This window comes from Protopterus annectens, chromosome 2.part0 (genome assembly GCF_019279795.1).
Source record: "Protopterus annectens isolate FY-2018-M chromosome 2.part0, PAN1.0, whole genome shotgun sequence".
In the NCBI taxonomy this organism is placed as follows: Eukaryota; Metazoa; Chordata; order Ceratodontiformes; family Protopteridae; genus Protopterus; species Protopterus annectens.
The window spans coordinates 933,257,022-933,275,845 of NC_056728.1; the positions used below are offsets into that span (position 1 = coordinate 933,257,022).

The following is an 18,824-nucleotide window of genomic DNA, read 5'->3' on the forward strand; positions in this document are numbered from 1 at the left end:
TGCACGTGGTCTTCTAGGGTGGTCTGATGACAGCACAGACCCAGCATTGCTGGGGCTGGTACTGGCACTATGGGAGCGGCTGCGGCTTTGTTGTCATCCGCGACGACTGCCAGCTGCTGATGTTGCTGGCATACGTCCACGTCGACGCCTCAACCGTCCTGCATTGCCCTGGCTCATGGACATGTAGTTGTGGAACAGATCTAATGTGTCCCCCCCAACATCTGTCAATGACCTCGCCAACAGTACGGATGGCAGCCGCTACGTCACGCATAGTGTCATTCATAGCAGTGCGATGTGCTCTAAGCTCCCTCAGACCCTGTCAGGTGTACCATTCCATACGTGCCTGTGCCTGCATTACAGCCCGGAACATAGCTGAGGTTGAAAGACCTCTGTGGGCACGTCTGACAGGGGCAGTACGACCACGGATGCTCCCACAAGAACCCCTGGACATCTGCCTGTGTGGTACCATGTCAGGACTCTGGCCATGGCTGCTGTGAGGGGATGCATGTGCCACTGATACCAAATTACCCTGGTCAATGCCCACTGTATGCTGTCCCTCAGCTAAGGACATTGGTGACAATGGATGTATCGGCAGGATGACTGTGCGCATTGATGGGGTTGACTGCTCTGTACTGTCGATTGGCTGACCAACAACAGACCCTGTCACACCTCCCTGTGCCATTACATATGTATCATCATCATCATTATCACTATCCCCAGCAGTGGCTTCAGGTTCCCTGCTGCACGTCAGCAGAGCAACATCAGAACCTGTGAGAGGAAGACAGGAAACACATTTTACAATGTGTACACAATGTTACCACAGATGCATACGGGCACATGCACACATGCACATGGGCACATGCACACGGGCACATGCACACATGCACATGGGCACATGCACATGCACACTCCTCAGTACATGAGATACAAACACACACACACCTGCAATCCAACACATACACAATACTGTTTGAGGGTATTATTACTATTGTTATCATTAGTATTAATAGTATTGTTATTACACACTCACCAGCATGGATTGGCTGCCTTGCTGTTACTCCAGAGGGACCTGCACAAATAAGACAGTTATTGTCAGTGGGCACAACTGTGCCATTGATACTGTGAGTATGATACAGTACAGTAGTACAACAGTTGGCTTTCACAGGTGTACTGATGATATTCAGAATATCAATCTTGCACAAGAATTTCCAGGATAACAGCTACACACACAGTACACATCTCACACATGCATAAACTACCAGTGCAGACAACACTCAACTACAGATATGGCATGTTACCTGCACACTCCATGTCCACATGCTGGGTGGCTCCATACCCCATCATGACATATGTCTGTGGATGTTGTTGTTGTTGGCCTGGAGCTGCAACACTTAGGAGGAGCTCCTCCAGTCTGGTGAGGGGGGGGTGGATAGGTATCCCACCACCTGTGGCAAGCTGTTGTCTGTGGATATCAGACGCACGCTGCAGACATTTCTAAGGCGTACCTGCTCATATGTCCGGTTATGCATGCCTATGTCATTTACCCGGCGGACAAGGTCTTGCCACAGTGCAGCCCTCTCCTGCTGGTTCTGGCTGGTCCGGGAAAACAGTGTGGAAAAATCCCGCACCAGGCTGTGGTGTATCTCCTCATCCTCTGCAGCTGAATAACAGGGGTTGCGCTGATGCACCATTGCCCTGGAAGGAAAAGAAAAATATATGAGCAAGTAATATGACACACATAATACTCTACTGTACTGATATCACTGAACTGCCATATATAGCATCTGTCTGTCTATCAGGGGATACACATGTAAATTAACACATAGCAGTGCTCAGCCAACAACTGTGTGACAGTGCCTGCCACACTCCATACAACAAACTAGTATACACCAGCACTCGGCACACTGTTTGAGGTCCAATGCACAATCTCACACTGGGGGTATGTATCAAGCTAATGGATGGGGAATATTGTCATCCCATGGAATGCATAGTTACAATTTCAATGGTAATCCACCCTAGTCTTTGCTGCCATACCCCTACCTACACCGCAGTCATATACAGGGAACAACAGCACAACATATGGCAATGTAGTATGTTTGTATCCCAATAACTGACACATTTTTCTCTGGCCTCACACCGAGGACACACACTACCATGACAGAAACAAAGTCATGCTGAGCAATCACACCATTACAGACCTTGCACACAGTCAGTGGCACACTCATTCCACCTCACATAGTTGGCATTGCAATGACTACATGTGTGTGCGCATTGTGTCATAGGTAGGTACTATGCTATTGGCCCTGGGACTTCGGCAGCATAGTGTTATGCTACCCTGCCCCTTGGGACACATGTAATGTGATTGTACTTGCTCCTGTCACACAGTTACACAGAGGTGACTCATACGGCATATTACCTATCTGCATAATATTCATCACGGGTATGTCTGACATCTACTAATAAGGAGCCTTGCTTGTTAATGCTGGGTGGTTTAGTCCAGGGTATGGCGTATTTGTGGATAGGAACCTGTACCTCCAGCATGTGCTCTTTACTGCGGTGAAAGGGATGAGGGCCATAGGTCATTTAGGCTGGACAGATTGTGAGGTGTTACCATGGCGGTTGGACAACTGGTATGGGTGTGACATAACTCTGTATATCCAGCAGTGGTAACCTCTGTGTAGGTAGTATGAAAGGCGCTCTGTGGTTTTGTCAGTCACTCTGCATAGGGAATGTGTTTGAGGGCATTATCACTCTTTGTTAGGTATGTCTGTGTCCTATTCCCTTGCTGTAGTTGTCATGGGAGGTACATACCATGTAGGAAATTGTGAGGTGTAGAGGGGTACAGTGACCTAAATTTCCCTAGCTGACACACCATTTGTGATGACACGTACCATGTACAGGGATTACAAGACTAGTGTGCCACTGTGAATATCAAAGGGGAGGCTATTGTACACTTGTTTCCCATGTTCCCTTCTGACACCTCCAGTAGTAGGCAGGCAACCACCTATGTGGTAGTTAGTGGTTAAAGTGTTTTGGAATGGGGTATGGTACTCCAGTATCCACACTGGTGTTCAGTCCATGCCTTTGTCACCAGGCACCTGTTGCAATGCATCTGCCCACATGTGCCTCTCTCAGTCTATATATATATATATATATATATATATATATAGAGAGAGAGAGAGAGAGATATTCATATACATACATATCTATAGACATTCATATCTGTCTGTATATGTGTATGTATCTATAGATATCTATATATGTATGTGTCTGTTACATATATATGTATATACATATTCTATCTATATATGTCTATTTATACATACCTCTCTATGTACATATATATATACATACATACATATATATATATATATATATATATATATATATATATATATATACACACACACACACACACACACATACACACACTAACATACTTCTAAACATCCATTGCTGTACAACCTACATTGTACGTTGTACTACAACCTACATTGATATGTGCACATAGCAACCTTCAACTACATATGTATGTCCAGTCTTCACTAACAGCTGCAGTATGTCCCTTGCCCTATGCACATCTTCATATACATATGGATACAGACTGCTAACACATATGGAGGGTTCACAGTATGTAGATTAGATTATGTAGTTTACATTATCTTTGTTTCTGACAGCTTTTTTGGATGGCTTGCTGCTGGCTGACTTGCTGCTGGATGGCTGCTGGCTGGCTGGCTTGCTGCTGGATGGCTTGCTGCTGGACGGCTGCTGGCTGGCTGGCTTGCTGCTGGCTGCTGGCTGGCTTGCTGCTGGCTGGCGGGCTGGCTTGCTGCTGGATGGCTGCTGGCTGGCTTGCTGCTGGCTGGCTGGCTGGCTTGCTGCTGGATGGCTGCTGGCTGGCTTGCTGCTGTCTTGATGGCTTTTTTTTTTTGGTGTCTCTCTCCCTCCCTCCAGTTGCTGCAATGATATTATTGCATGTGTGGACTGTGAGTACAGGCTGCTTTTGTAGGTATCTGCACATGTGCCTTTGATGGCCTCTGCACCAGTTGTTGGCCAGCATTTACTAATTGCATGCAGCCTGCTGTGTGGTAATTGCAGTTCTCACTGTGATTTCAGGACAGTGCTGTAAAATGGTAGGTTAGGTAGGCGTAGGCCTTTCAGTTTTTCAAGGTGGGGACCATGCTAGTTTGCTGTGGACACTGTTGTGTGAGTCAAAAGGTTGGTATGTCTCTCATATCTAAGGCTGTGTTGTAGCCGCTGAAATGCATGTTGTACTGAAACCTGACTGTTGCTTCTTCCAGTTCATTCTTCTCAGTGTGTATGTTAACTCACACCTAATAATGCCGATACTGTTTACATGGGAGTATGTACTTTCCTGTGGGACTTGTGGATTAACTGGTATACAACAGTAGCTCTTGCAATTTCTTGATGTGGCTTCACTATTTAGCCTTTACATTCAGTCCTTGAAGGCCTGCTATTTGTCTTTACTGGAATGTGTTGCTATGGCTTTCCTATTTTCCATTTACATTCACTCCTTGTAATGCATGATATATTTCTTTCAGCAGCAATTTCTTATATGTTTGGTGTGGTTTGGTGGCACTGCATGCAGTCTGGTGAGGCCAAGGTGTGGGGTTTGACACTTACAAGGGTATCTTATTTTGCTGCTGAGCAGTAGTGGGGCCTTGTACTTTGTACTAACAGTTATGAATATCAGGCACATGCAGTACTTGTAAACTGCTATACTGTCCTTAGTTTATTAGATGGCTACATCCTTTGATATTTCTGGGTTGTACTCCTACATGAGGGTGTGCTTGTGGAGGCAGTTCTACAGCTATTCGCAGAGTGTGTAACAGCAGACAGGCTGATATGCCTGTGTGTTTCTGACACTTGCAGGCCTCAGATACTCTCAGGTATATATTTGAGCAGCCTCAGGGAATGGTACATATCAGTGGGATACACCCATGATATATTTCAGATATTCTGCAGTTGTGACTGTGGGGTATTTTGAGCATATGTATTACTACACCATTTCTGACATGCAAGTAGTGTCTACTTTAACTTATTGACAGTTACCATTACGTGGGATTCCCCACCTTTCTGCCTACTGTTAGTACATTTCACAGGGAGTCAGTGGGGCACAGTTAACATTTGTTTGCAAATCAGGGACATCCGTGTAAATCAGTCACAGTTGGGAGGTCTGGCCTCTTACCTATTCAAATATGGCGGTATTTATCCTGCTCTGATACTCTGTGGGGTTTGCAAGGTGCTACTGTAACATTATTACCTACTAGCATGGCTGTTTCTCTTATCACACTAATGTAATGCAATTCCACAAGAATTGCCAGTAGAGATACAAGAAACAAGCTTTGTGTAATAGCCTTCCTGTATTCCCTTTACATTCAGTCCTTCTATTTCATGATATATTACTTTCAGCACAAAGTTCTTGTATATCAGTCATGGCTTAGGGGTAAGTCATGCAGACTAGTGTTTCCAAGGTCCTGGGTTCGAGACTGACAGGGGAATTTTATTTTTCTGCTGAGCAGACTACAGGCCTTGTCATTCATAGTGACTAAGGCACTTTTAAGCAGTTGTAAGCGGGTTTGCGCTGGTTTGCGCGGTGCTCACGCATGCGCAGTGCCGCTTAGCTTCACACAGACACGCTTAGCTAAGCGCACACCCGCTGACTACTGCTTAAAAGTGTTTACTCTCGCTAACACCCACGCTAATTTCTTTTAAAGAAAAGAAAATGGGGAGATAGAAAAGTGGTGAAAAAGGGGGCACAAAGAGGGTAGGACAGTAGGAAAACAAGCTCGGGATTTGCAGGAAGGATGTAGGGAAGGTTCATAGCTGCCCATTTCTTTATCAGCAACAGCTGTGCATATGTGTGTAATTTGGTGTGAAATTTGAAACCTTCCACCCCTGAGAGAGGGGTGAGGACAACAAAATATGTTGTACAACCAATTTTAATTATCAGTTGATATGTCCAGCAGACATGTCTGCAAAATGGGCAGCTATGTATGGGGCGTAATTTTTTTGTGGAAACAGAGTGCCCTTTTTTATTTTTTTTCAGGTGAATGTGAGGTACAGGAAGTAGGTATATTTGGGGAGGTAGGTTGGGGAGGTTAACAGACAAGACAGACAAGACGCATACAGGGGCGGAGTATGACATGTGGGGGGGAAAACACAGTTGACGGGGATGGATGTTTGGATATCGCGAGCCCATGAGCCCACAGATGGCAACAGTGGAACTGAGATCCCCACCCATGGGCAGTTACCACTGCACCTTCACTGCCCAGGACGGGGCTGTGCTGGGGGCTGTATAGGATGGGCAGGCACACCCGTGAGTTGCGCCACCCGTGCCTCAAGCTGACGTAGGGGTTCAAGCACAGAATGCCTGATCTCGCTATGCACCACAGACCGGACACTTTGGAGGGTGAGTGGACGTTCTTCTCCGGCCACGCTTGCAGAGGGGGGACGAGCCCCATCCCCTGCAGCGCTTCCACCTGAAGGTGGCACAGGGCCACCGGAGGAGGGTCCAGCCTGGGCACTAGTGCCAGCTGCACTCGCCAGCTGAGGTGGGAGAGGTGGGTCCGCTGGAACCCGCCTTCCCAATTGTCCTATGTTTAGCAGTATTTTATGACATTTTGGGTTAGTAACAAACAACACCATTCAAAATTAGTTGTAACAGCATGCATCAGTATTCTCATTAACCAAACAGCCATGAATTCCAAACATTGAACAACAAGCATAATACATGCATATTTAGAACAACAGTACACAATCCAACAGCATATAGGGTTGATTGATGGCAACAGGCCATCAGGTTTGGATATGTGAACAGGGCACATGCATCAATGTACATGCAAATATGTATGAACCAACAGGACAAATGTCCATGGGAATTAATTATGAATACACATACCCAGTTTGGTGTGGAATGGCATTATTTGTGAAATAGGGTAGGGTGAAGAAATATTACATTAACAACTTAAACTACCTATACATATGCTGTACATTTCTAGTAGCTGCAGATATATATACCCTACATGACTTGGTACAGTTTCCTATATGTAACCTTAGGAATGTTGGTGGTGGGAATGTTACTGCTACGTTAATATACATTCCATTTTTATTCATACATGTTCTGATCTGGCTGCGTTCAGGTACAGCATCCTGCTACATTTGATTTATATGGCTCTAGACAACTGTGGATATTCAGTATTTTATACAACCATACTATCTCCATATTGCAAGGGTACAGAAACATATCCAAATTGTGGGACAGACACATTCCAGGTTCAGTACTTTCTTAAACCCATTTCACTCTTTGGTTGTGGCTGTCTTGTTCATTTCATAATGTACTGACTGCAGTATAACTTTATTCCAGACTTATTACAGCTTTCTTGGTCGATTCATACCTCTTTCTCACACTCGCACTTGTTTTATTTTTACAATTCATGATTGTACTGAATTATAGGCGTTGTTAACATTTCTTACTTGTTACAACAATCCTTTCCAACAGACTCACTTATTTCATATGGCAGATTTTAAAAGGGGATGTATTTGACACATGTCTAGCCTCTGTAGATTGTTCACCAGTCATTTTCAGGCTGAAGCAGTTATCTGATATTACAATACAGGTGGAAAATCTCTATTTCACACTTGTTTAATGTTTATTTCTGGATTACAGGCTGCATCACTTATCCAATCATACAGTACTAGCAGAATCTTTCTTCTAGGCTTATTTGAACTTTATTAGTATGTGACAACACTGAACTCTTTTACAAGCTGTCTCACTTATATTCTATAACAATTCCAGCAAAATAATTACTAACCTGCCTGGTGGCGCAACCGCACCAGCCTATCAGCATAGGCTCGCCGATTCATAGAACAGATACCTGCAGCTGTAATATAAATTAAGTAATATTGGAACATACATCTCCATAATATAGGTTAAGATAATTTCTTACATACTTAATTACATGGGTACTTACTCAGTAGTGGGGCGTTGGGCATTTGCCGGGCCTCCTGGATCCAACGGTTCAGTTGGTCCTGCTTACGTCTCTTCAGGTCCGCATGGTGGTGACGGACCTGTTCACCAGTCCTTGGTATGCCTGTGGCACTGGTGAGATCATGTGCCAACCGGTTCCACGCCTCTGCCTTGTATGCGCCCCAGTGAACCTGGCCCTGCATGAGTTGAGCCTCATGATCGTGGACTAGGAGCCAAACCATATATTTGGACTCCTCAACACCCCACCTCTGTGCTCAGAAGCGACTGCCCTCTCCTACACCTGCCATCCTGACTGCAAATGGGTTCCACAATCAGTTATGCTGTGTATTCCCGCCTATGGGGCTTGTATATGCCAGTTTTCCCGCACTTATCTGTGATCGGCCATTTTGGACATGTATCAGCTTATAAAAACCTGCTTTGTCATGCTTCTATTTCCATTCATTCCTATATATATGCTAATACTGCATTTCTCAGTACAACTGTCATGGCTTAGTGGTTTAGTACTTTGACTATGGTGCACAGTATCCTGGGTTCGACCTGGCCATTGCTTTTTTTTTATTTTACTACTGTCTAGACAGGCTAGGAGGTGTGTCTGTGTAAAGGCGGTTTTGATACAGCTTGTTCAACGTTGCCCGTCGGTAAGCCGGTTGGCATGCTGCGCAGCTTCGCGCAAATGGCTTACGCTGGGTAACGCGTTATTTGGCTATGAGCATGCATATTACGCTGTGTGAAGTGTTGCTCAGCTACGGGCACCCATTTTAAGCATGTTAAAGCACTGCTCAACTCCGAGCACTCATATTACACCTGTTAAACCGCTGCTCACCTGCAAGCAGTCATACTCAGCTTGTTAGAGCGCTGCTCAGCTATGGGCACTTATAACATTTTTTTTTATTTTATTGTCTCGGATTTCTTCAAAAATACATGGCCCATTTCATTACATTTTACTTAAATTATAGTTTTATATATATATATATATATATATATATATATATATATATATATATATATATACACATATATGTCAGGGGATTGTTTCATGCTTATTTAACTAAAAATAGAAAATGATGTTGTGGGGGCTCGAACTGTGACTACCTCCTCTTTGGCCAACGTCTCTACCGCTACACTATTGCTACTTGGCTTAATTTGCATATTTAGATCTTATATGCTTTTCAATGACTGCTAACTGTGGCTGAGCGGAGGGCATACCCGCGCAACCGAGTGCAACTACGGGCAAATATGTTTGAAATTATAAAAAAAAAATTAAACTGTTATTTTTACGTTTTACATTACAGTTGGGTTTATAGTCTGTGGGGGCATGTGTGGTGTTGTGTTTCTTGACATTTCTGCGGACTCGCTCGTGGGAGTTTACTTTCAGGACTCTGACTCTTCTGGGGGCGTGTCCCTTTGCAGAACTCGCCATTCGGACACGCCCCCTACTTTCCTACATGGACCGTGTTAGCCTAGGGTGTGATTCAGCATGCCCTCATGTATATGCATGGCATGCTGACGTCATACCATTTAACTGCAGCCTCCGTGTAAGACATGATGTTATGTGATCCTATCTTGCCTACATTCTGTACTGATGGGTTCGGAGCCGATCCTCGGCTCCAACTCGGCACGCTATACTATAGAGCGAAGTCTCTTATTGGCTGAGCTATACTACATCCCAGGATGCACCACCACAGCTTCCCCAGATCTCGTTTGCCGCTTTACAGCAAAAGACGTGGTCTCGGACTTGGCTGAGCTAAGTGTCTATTTCTTCACAAATTTCTGTCAGAAATTTTTTGACTAACCGCAAAAGCTGTTTTAACAGCTATCGTTGTTGTGTGGCTGACTTTTTGATTACGTTTTTGCGGTGAATTTGTCTGTTTTTTGAGGGAAAGGATCCCGTTTAAGTTAGAGGGGCCTTGCCCTCGCGCGTGAGTGTTATATTTACTGTCAGTCTTGCTGTTGTGTTATTTTTGGTCAAGTATCCCGTTTTCAGTTAGAGGGGTCTTGCCATTATTTGCTTTTTCTTGACAAGTTTTGAAGAAAGTTTCTTTTTTGTACTGTTTGAGAGTCAATATGTCAAAAGAGCACAGACCATCAGGGTTCAAGAAGTGCTCTAAATGCAGCTACAAAATGTCCATTACGGACGATCACTCTTTGTGTGTATTGTTTAGGCCCTAAACATCTTCAAGAGTCTTGCAGCGTTTGTCACGCTTTTTCCTCCCGGGTCCTCCAAGAGAGGAAAAACAAATTGATTTTAAAAGGGCTTATTAAACCTACTTTTGAGGAGGCTTTATCTTCTTCCTCTTCTCCCTCGAAGAAAAATAAATCATCGGCTCCGACCAGCCCATCGGAACCGGCCACAAAGAAATCTCGGCAGGCTTCTCCATCGGCTCCACGGACTTCGGAGCCGAGGGCGGAACGGTCTGCCTCGATGCCTCCAGCCTCGACTCCTCTGACTTCGGAGCCGACGGCTAGAGCTTCGAGAGGCGGGTCACCTTCATCGGCTCCACTGTCTTCGGAGCCGATGAGAGTTGCCCACTCAGACTCTTCCCCTTCGGCGCCAAAGTCCTCTTCGGCACCGAGGGAAATTGCAATGGTTGTGGAGTCTCCCTCGGCACCGATATTGATTGAGATGATTCGGAGCCGGTCCCCCAGTCCTTCGGAACCGGTGGAGAAGTCGACTCGAACCCGTTCGATCTCTTCTCGGTCTTCGAGGATGTCAGATTCGGACATTGACAGGGTACTTCAAAGGCTGTTTCAGTCTCCAGTCTTCCAAAAGTTAGTGTCGGCTCCAGCCCAGTCGGCTCCGGAGCCGATTGCCCACCCTGTGGTCTTGGTTCCTCCTCCAACAGCCTCGGCACCGTTGGAGTCGGTGCTGGTGGAGCCGGTGGAGGTTGTCGGGTCGGCTCCGACCCTTACTCCAACCCCGACCTTCGGGTCGGAGTTCGGTACACGGACCTCCTCGGTCGGCCCCGGGGGTGATGCTTCGGGACCGATGCTTTCGGTTCTGAGCCTCCCTCTCAGTGCGTCGGCTGCAGGAGTGCAGTCTACTGTTGTGGCCTCAGGGATCGGACCTTCCCAGGACTCTGGGGGTTCGGCCTTCAGGGCTATGAGGAGTGCTTTGGCCAAATCTTCTTTGGCCACCTCCACCGTTTCACCGTCACCTTCCCTTGGCACGGAGACTGGTTCCTTTGTAGTCCCCCTGTCTCAAGACAGCGGAGCCCTGGGGCCTGAGGTCATCCCCATTGGGGTTTCCCCCCTTCCTGAAGGTCCCTCCGAAGCGTCTTCGGAGGAACCTCCAAGGAAGAGACAGTGCAAGAGGAAGCACGTCGACTCCCCTGATGAGTCTCTCACCTTGGACACCGACCTCGATGATGCGGAGGGGTCCCCCAAGTCGTCCTCGGATGATGTCTCCTTTGTGGACATCTTGGAAATCCTGAAGCAACGAGGCGACTGACAGTCCAAACCCCCTTCTGCTGAGGAGTCGGTATTCCTCAAGGCCTTTGGGGCTCAGCCCTCCGCATCCTGGGTGTCTCCGCCCTTCGATGAGCTTCTGGATTTGATCTCTCGAAGGGCGTGGGAGCACCCGGATTCTGTGGAACCTGTGCCAGCTCGCCCGAATAAATTTCTTTCAGCCCCCCCGAAAAGGACTTCCTCTCCAAAGATGTGGCCGTCGATGCCCTGGTGGTGGCATCTGCTACCCAGCAAGATGTGGCAGAGGCTTCGACGTCCGTCCATCCTCCTAATAAAGAGTCCAGGAGCATGGATCGTGCAGGAAGCGCACCCTTACTTCAGCAGCCTTTACTTTAAGGTCTCTGAATTATCTGACGTACTTCACCAGACTTCAGAGGGATCTGGTCAAGGAACTTTCAGATACCCTCTCTGGTAACCTACCTGAGCAGTTGGCCCAGACGGTTAGCTCTCAGTTGGCTACTCTATCATCGATATCAAACTCGTCCATGAGGCTCATTTCGTATGCAGCCGAGGGGGCGAGTAGAGCGGGTACAGGGGTTGCTCTACGGAGACAAGCCTGGCTCCGCCTGTGTCATTTTGCAGAGGCCTTCAAGTCTTCCTTTGCCGACGCTCCCTTTGATGGGTCCTCTTTGTTTGGACCCAAGGTAAAGGACACCTTGACCCGCTGTGAACAAGAGGGTAAGACTTTGACTGCCGTAGGGGCATGGTTTTCCACTCCCTTCCGGCCTTATCCCAAGGCTAGAAGAGGGGGGAAAATGTGGTTCCGTAAATCTCAAAAGACTTACCCCTCACAGCAGGATGATTCCCCTTCTAGAGGCAGAGGAGGGGGAAATTTCTCAGGAAGATGCCGTCCCAGAGGCGGCAGAGGCCCCGCAACACTGGAGACCACGAGTCCTTTCGTGGCTCCTCAACCTTCCAGCATCCCTGAAGGATTGCCTGACTGCGCCGCTCCGGAGCCAGTCGGGGGTCGTTTTTCGAGGCACCTAAAGGCCTGGGAGAATATCACTCAGGACCGATGGGTGCTCCGAATCATTGCCGGAGGTTACACCATCCCTTTTTCTCAGCCCCCCCCACCATCCCGGAAAATCCCGGACCCACCACCCAGTCAACGGGATCTCGCAGCCATCGAAATCTCAAAGCTGCTTCAAAAAGGAGTCATCCAACCGGTCCCCGAAGACCAGACCGGATTAGGGACTTACTCAAGATTCTTTTTGGTGCCAAAAAAGACCGGGGACATGAGGCCCATTTTGGATCTCAGCAAACTCAACCGTTCTGTCAAGAAGTCCAAGTTCCGGATGGTCACCTTACAATCCATTCTCCCGCTGCTGGAGGAAGGTGTTTGGATGTGCTCCATAGATCTCAAGGACGCCTATTACCACATCCTGATAGATCAGGCGTCCAGGAGACACTTGCGCTTCAGCCTGGGAGACAGTCATTTCCAGTTCCGTGCACTGCCCTTTGGTCTCACCACAGCCCTCAGGGTGTTCACCAAATGTTTGGCGGTGCTGACTGCTCACCTGAGAAGTCTAGGATTCCAGGTGTTTCCATACCTAGAAGACTGGCTCCTAACTGCCAACTCCAGGCATCTACTCTTACAGAACCTAGCAGCCACCATATCTCTAGGCAACTCCCTAGGAATCACCTTCAGTTGGGCAAAGTCTGTGTTGCTGCCATCTCAGCGCATACGGTTTATCGGAGTAGAGATAGATTCAAAGCAAATGCGGGTCTATCTTCCTACAGAGAGGATAGAAATATTACAGTCTCAAGTTCGAGCATTGCTCCTCAAACGCCGAGCCCCAGCCAGGATAGTCCTACAACTGTTAGGTTCCATGTCAGCCACCGTTCTCCTAGTCCCCTTGGCAAGATTACATATGAAGATTCTCCAGTGGCTCCTGTCAGTCTAGTGGTCTTATCAGGATCTCCCTCTCAGTCACCTCATTTTGATCACGGAGACGTGCAAACAGGACCTTCGTTGGTGGCTTCTTTCCTCCAACCTGGATCAGGGGCGACCCTTCGTTCCACCACCTCCAGTGGCCACATTGACTACGGACGCCTCCCAGATGGGGTGGCGGGGACATTACCTGGGCAGGTCAGTCCAAGACAAGTGGCACTCCGACGAGAGTCTCCTCCACATCAACATACTGGAAATGAGGGCGGTGCTTCTATCGCTACAAGCACTACACAGTTACCTCCCCCAGGGCATGATTGCCATTCAGTCCGACAACATGTCAGTAGTCTGGTACCTGAACAAGCAGGGAGGGACCAGGTCCTACCCCCTTTGTAGAGAGGCCATGAAAGTATGGGATTGGGCGATTGCAACCAAACGTTTTCTGGTAGCAACACACATTCCGGGGAGATCCAATGTGATAGCTGACAGACTGAGCAGAACTATTCTCTCCCCTCACGAGTGGTCTCTGAACGACAGAGTGGCAACTCAGATTTTCAGAAGATGGGGAACTCCTTGTTGCGACCTCTTTGCAACTCCCCTCAATACGAAATGCCAACAGTTCTTCTCTTTCACCCCAGTTCCGGGGAGATTCCCAAGGACGCCCTAGTCCAAGCGTGGCCCACCAGCCTGCTGTACGCCTTTCCACCAGTTCCCCTTCTTCCCAGGGTGATCCAGAAGGCAATTCACTTGCAGAGCAAGATGATTTTAGTTGCCCCATACTGGCCTCGTCAAGTCTGGTTGCCCTTTCTTCGGGAATATGCACTGGATGGTCCATTGTTCCTGGACCAGGTTCCAGACCTCTTGATCCACCAGTCGGGACAACATCATCAGTCCCTTCACTCGTTGAGGTTAACAGCTTGGCTCCTCCTCTTCCGACCATAGTCAGGAACCATGCTTTGGACTCGGAAGTCATACATATCTTGTCCTCGGCCCACAAGACTTCTACTAAAAAAATGTATAACAGCAAATGGAAGAGATTCGCTATTTGGGCCCAACTCCGGGGATTAGATCCCATTACTGCCCCGGTGTCAGAAGTTCTGAAGTTTTTAGCTTTTCTCTTCAATCAAGGTTCTTCGGTCTCTACCATCAAGGTTCAATTGGCAGCTATTTCTAATTTTCATGAAAGAATAGACCCACCTTTGATGAGCAATAAGTTGTGTAAAGCCTTCATGAAAGGTGCTGGGCTGCTACGACCTCCGATTTCTCATCCCGCTCCACCGTGGGATCTTAATTTCGTATTAGGTGCTTTGACCTCTTCCCCCTTCGAACCGGCAGCAACTTGTGACTTGAAATTTCTTTCTTGGAAGACTGCTTTTTTGGTGGCAATTACATCAGCCAGAAGAGTTTCGGAACTTCAAGCCCTATGTGTCAAACCACCGTACCTGGTTTTTCACAAGGATAGAGTATCCCTCAGGCCTAATCCATCCTTTGTTCCCAAGGTTTGTTCTAGTTTTTGTCTTCAACAGTCATTGGAACTTCCAGTTTTCTTCCCAAAGTACTCAAACAGAGCGGAATACATCTTCCACACATTGGATGTTCACAGGCAATTGCGTTTCTATTTAGATAGGACGCACCAAACACGGAAAACAGATCAGTTGTTTGTATCCTTTTCGGACAATAAATTGGGCAAAGCCGTCACGAAGGTCACTATTGCCAAGTGGATCAGGGACTGTATCAGCCATACTTACTTCCTTTCTAATAAAGAGCTTACAACCACTGTTAAAGCTCATTCTACAAGGGCTATGGCTACTTCGACAGCCTTCCATTCTAAGCTTGCCATTAGTGACATTTGTGCTGCGGCTACCTGGTCTTCTCCTCACACCTTTATTTCTCATTACAAATTGGACGTGGCATCTCAGGGGCGAGCTTCCTTCGGTTCCACAGTTCTCAGGAGTGTTTTCCAGTGAGCCACCCAGGAATCAGGTGCTAGGGACGCTGTCCCATCAGTACAGAATGTAGGCGAGATAGGATCACATAACATCTTTTAGTTATGTACTTACCATAACTTTAGATGTTTGGGATCCATCTCGCCTACATTCCTAATAACCCACCCTCCTTCCCCCTGCCTTGGAGATCAGAAGAGACCGGATGGTTCAAGTTTAGCCATTTCATCTTGAAACACCTGGCAATATTATATCAACAGTCTATGTGTGTGTGCATGTGTGCGGACAAACAAGATCTGGGGAAGCTGTGGTGGTGCATCCTGGGATGTAGTATAGCTCAGCCAATAAGAGACTTCGCTCTATAGTTAGCGTGTCGAGTCAGAGCCGAGGATCGGCTCCGAACCCATCAGTACAGAATGTAGGCGAGATGGATCCCTAAGTAAGTAAATAAGTACATAACTAAAAGTTAACTCTTACACGGACGTTTCGTGAATCCTGCCCTATGTCTTTTGACCTAAAACTAGGAAAATATAACCACTAGTTGTTAACTTATTTTATATAATGATGCTTTTGTGTTCTGTTAGATTGAGATCTTAGGGATTTTATTTTGGCTTCACCTTATGAGCTAGGGGAGGGAAAAAGTTCCAGTTTCAGCAGTCTATAAATGTAATGGGACACAGAAGCAAATATTTTGGGTTTGTGGTGAGTCAGTGATGCTCCCCTTTGGGAAGGAGTAGAATGAACCAAAAATTATGTTAGTTAGCACTTGTAGGTCACACATTCCTGGAGAGAGAAGTTGGTAACAAGTAGAAATAATGTTCAAGCTAGGCTTTTTAATATGTCTTTCCAAGTTTTGGATCTGTCTTCTGATGTTAATAATGTGGAGAGTTTCCTAATAGCCACTTTTCTTCTCAATATTGTATGAAAAAAGTGGGTGTGTATCATAAGTCCAAACGCACAAATGTCCGAACACTGAAACTTCGAACTGGGAAGTTCGAAGTCTAAAAATAGAGAAGCCGTGGAATATTGAATTCTTTCGCAGGGAAAGAATTTGGTGGGCCGTTTCTGTGGCTTTGCTATTTCCTCCACTGTGGTGTGATCTCGGAGTAGGTATATTTAAGTAGGGGGTGTGGGGGGGGGCACAGCCCCCCCATGTTGGGGGGTGAAGCCCCCCCCCACATTAGCAATAGTATGTAGTGTTTGTGTGTTTCTGCGTTTTGTACCGGAACAGCAATTTTTTTCCCTGGGGAAAAAAATCGTTGTTCTGAGTGTTCGAAGTTTTCAGTTTTCGAACTTCTGGGATCAATATTTATATAGTTGAACTTATGACAGTTCGACTGTGTGATATAGACCGGAAAAAAGCACATACATGTGCATTCTAGTCGTACATACAACTGAAACAATTTATAAAACAGTAACTATAATTGTAAATTATATACCATGATCCATCAACATAATTTTATACAGCTCTTACCATTTTTTTATTAAATTCAGCAGTGAAATAAAACATGTTTTATAAAACTGCACCTCAGATGAAAATATCTTAAACTCGCATCAACAGTACAGGTAGGTTTCCCACAGTGTAATGCATTTTTTAAAGAATTTCAGCCATTTTAGAAACTAATTTTAGTCAAATTGTTACTAATCCCCAACAGAAGGTTAGTTTCTTAATTCTAGTTTTCCAGGGATCAAGGAGTTGCTCCTTGGTAACTTATGAGTCCAACAAAACTCCTTAGTACTTGAAGGATGAGTCTGTGTCTTTTTTTATTTCAGATTTAGCTCCTACTGTGAGGGAACCTCTCTTGAGTCATACAGGGGGTATTGTATCAATTGTATCAATACAAGCATTGCATTGATTTTACTCTAAGTTAATGTCATGCTGTATGTTTCAGCACCTATGTTGTATCACATTAGTTGCATGCTTTTATGTTTCCTTGTTAGAAAAAAAAAGAGAAATATTTATGTATTTTCACTTAACTGTATCTCAATATTAACATTTTTTTTTCTTGTGTAGTTTTCCAATAATGAAAACATTCATAATGCTGGCACTGCCATGACATTTGGGTTTGGTGCCCTTGCTTGCTGGATTCATTCTGCAATGACCATTCGGCTGAATGTGAAAAATGAGGGAAGAAAAGCTGGAATTCCACGAGTTATACTTTCTACAGCCATAACTCTCTCTGTTATTATTTGTATCCTTTTGCTACATTACAGAGGTATGAACCATTTTGAAACAGATGAAGTGCAAAGCACTGTTTTGTCAAATATAATTTGCTAGTGGATGAAAGTTTGTATTATTAACAACAGTTCTTTCAATTTTTTTCTAGTTCTTTTTCTCCCCGTTACTTGCTAACCACAAGGCTGTTTGTTCTTTTTCATGCAGGAGTTTTTCTTACAAAGTTATTATTTAGGTAGCATTGATACTATTTTATGGCAGTATTTTTTGATGCCTTTTGGCAGCTTGACATCACAAAGTTCCATCTTTACCATCGTGGTGACCCATGCGTGGCTCTACTCATAGGTCATGTTGCTCCTGTGTTGATACACAGCTTGATGAGCGCACTCATCAGACCCTTTGGCTCCATGCCAGATACTTGTGTCCATTAGTTGTATATCAGGTTACCTGGTCTAGGTTGGGAATTTCAGTACTGGCCATTCACTGCCACCCTTCCTGCTTATGTACTCCAATGCCTGGATTGGTGGTTGTTCCTGGGTCATCCTAGTCTCCATTAAGGCTTCACCCATGTGTGCTGCAGTGAGAGTGATTTAAAATGGTTTGGATGTTAATATATATAACTAATATTTTACAGAGAAATATTAAATGCCATCTTGTGAATACCTAGATTTATTACTGTGATCCATAACATGAAAGTCATTGTCACTATTCATATAAGTGCCAGTGCTTTTCATTTCCTAATGCAGGCTAAGTAGGAGGGTTGTTTAACTGGTGGAACATGAAGGTCAGTATTATCCAGATAAATGCATAAACCAGAATTTATTCACACCTACAGATGTATGCTTTTTGATAAGCCATTTCACAATGATGCACAAGGAGGTGTGAAAGGATAAGGGGACTTGTCAAGGCTTGAGTACCATTAATAATGTAGATATGTTGTAAAAAGGTCAGAGTAGTGGAGCTGAAAAAACAATGCACTGTTTAATAGAGGCCATGGTCAGGAAAAGCAGCAACAAAAGTAGAAATAGCCCTGGTAGCTATTAGATTAGAAGTTCCTTGGGATTTTGACTGAGGTGGGGCTCATGTCAAAATGTAACACAGATGTCCTAAGTGCTCAGGGAGGACAGAAATATCCCATGGAACAAAAGATCATTTGATCTTGATTTTCAATATGAATATAGACTGAGAAAGTAGGACCACATTATCAGTCTGGTTGTTTGGGTTTTAAGTAGGAGGTGACAGAATGGTTACAACAGGTAGAAGTGTCTTGTGGTGACCAAGAGTTCATAGCTAGGTCACTTATTGTTCCATCAGTGTGAGGTGTTCCAATTATTGTGAAGG

At 45.6% G+C, this 18,824-nt stretch overlaps 1 protein-coding gene across 1 annotated transcript in view; it reads left to right on the forward strand.

Annotated features, from left to right (window-relative positions):
* The window catches only part of TMEM150C (transmembrane protein 150C), a 1,481,241-nt gene that overhangs the window by 1,344,268 nt on the left and 118,149 nt on the right, over window positions 1–18,824 (forward strand). Inside the window, exon 7 of the mRNA XM_044061193.1 lies at window positions 17,322–17,499. Within this exon, the coding sequence (XP_043917128.1) occupies window positions 17,322–17,499 (178 nt within the window). The remainder of the gene's footprint in view (window positions 1–17,321; window positions 17,500–18,824) is intronic.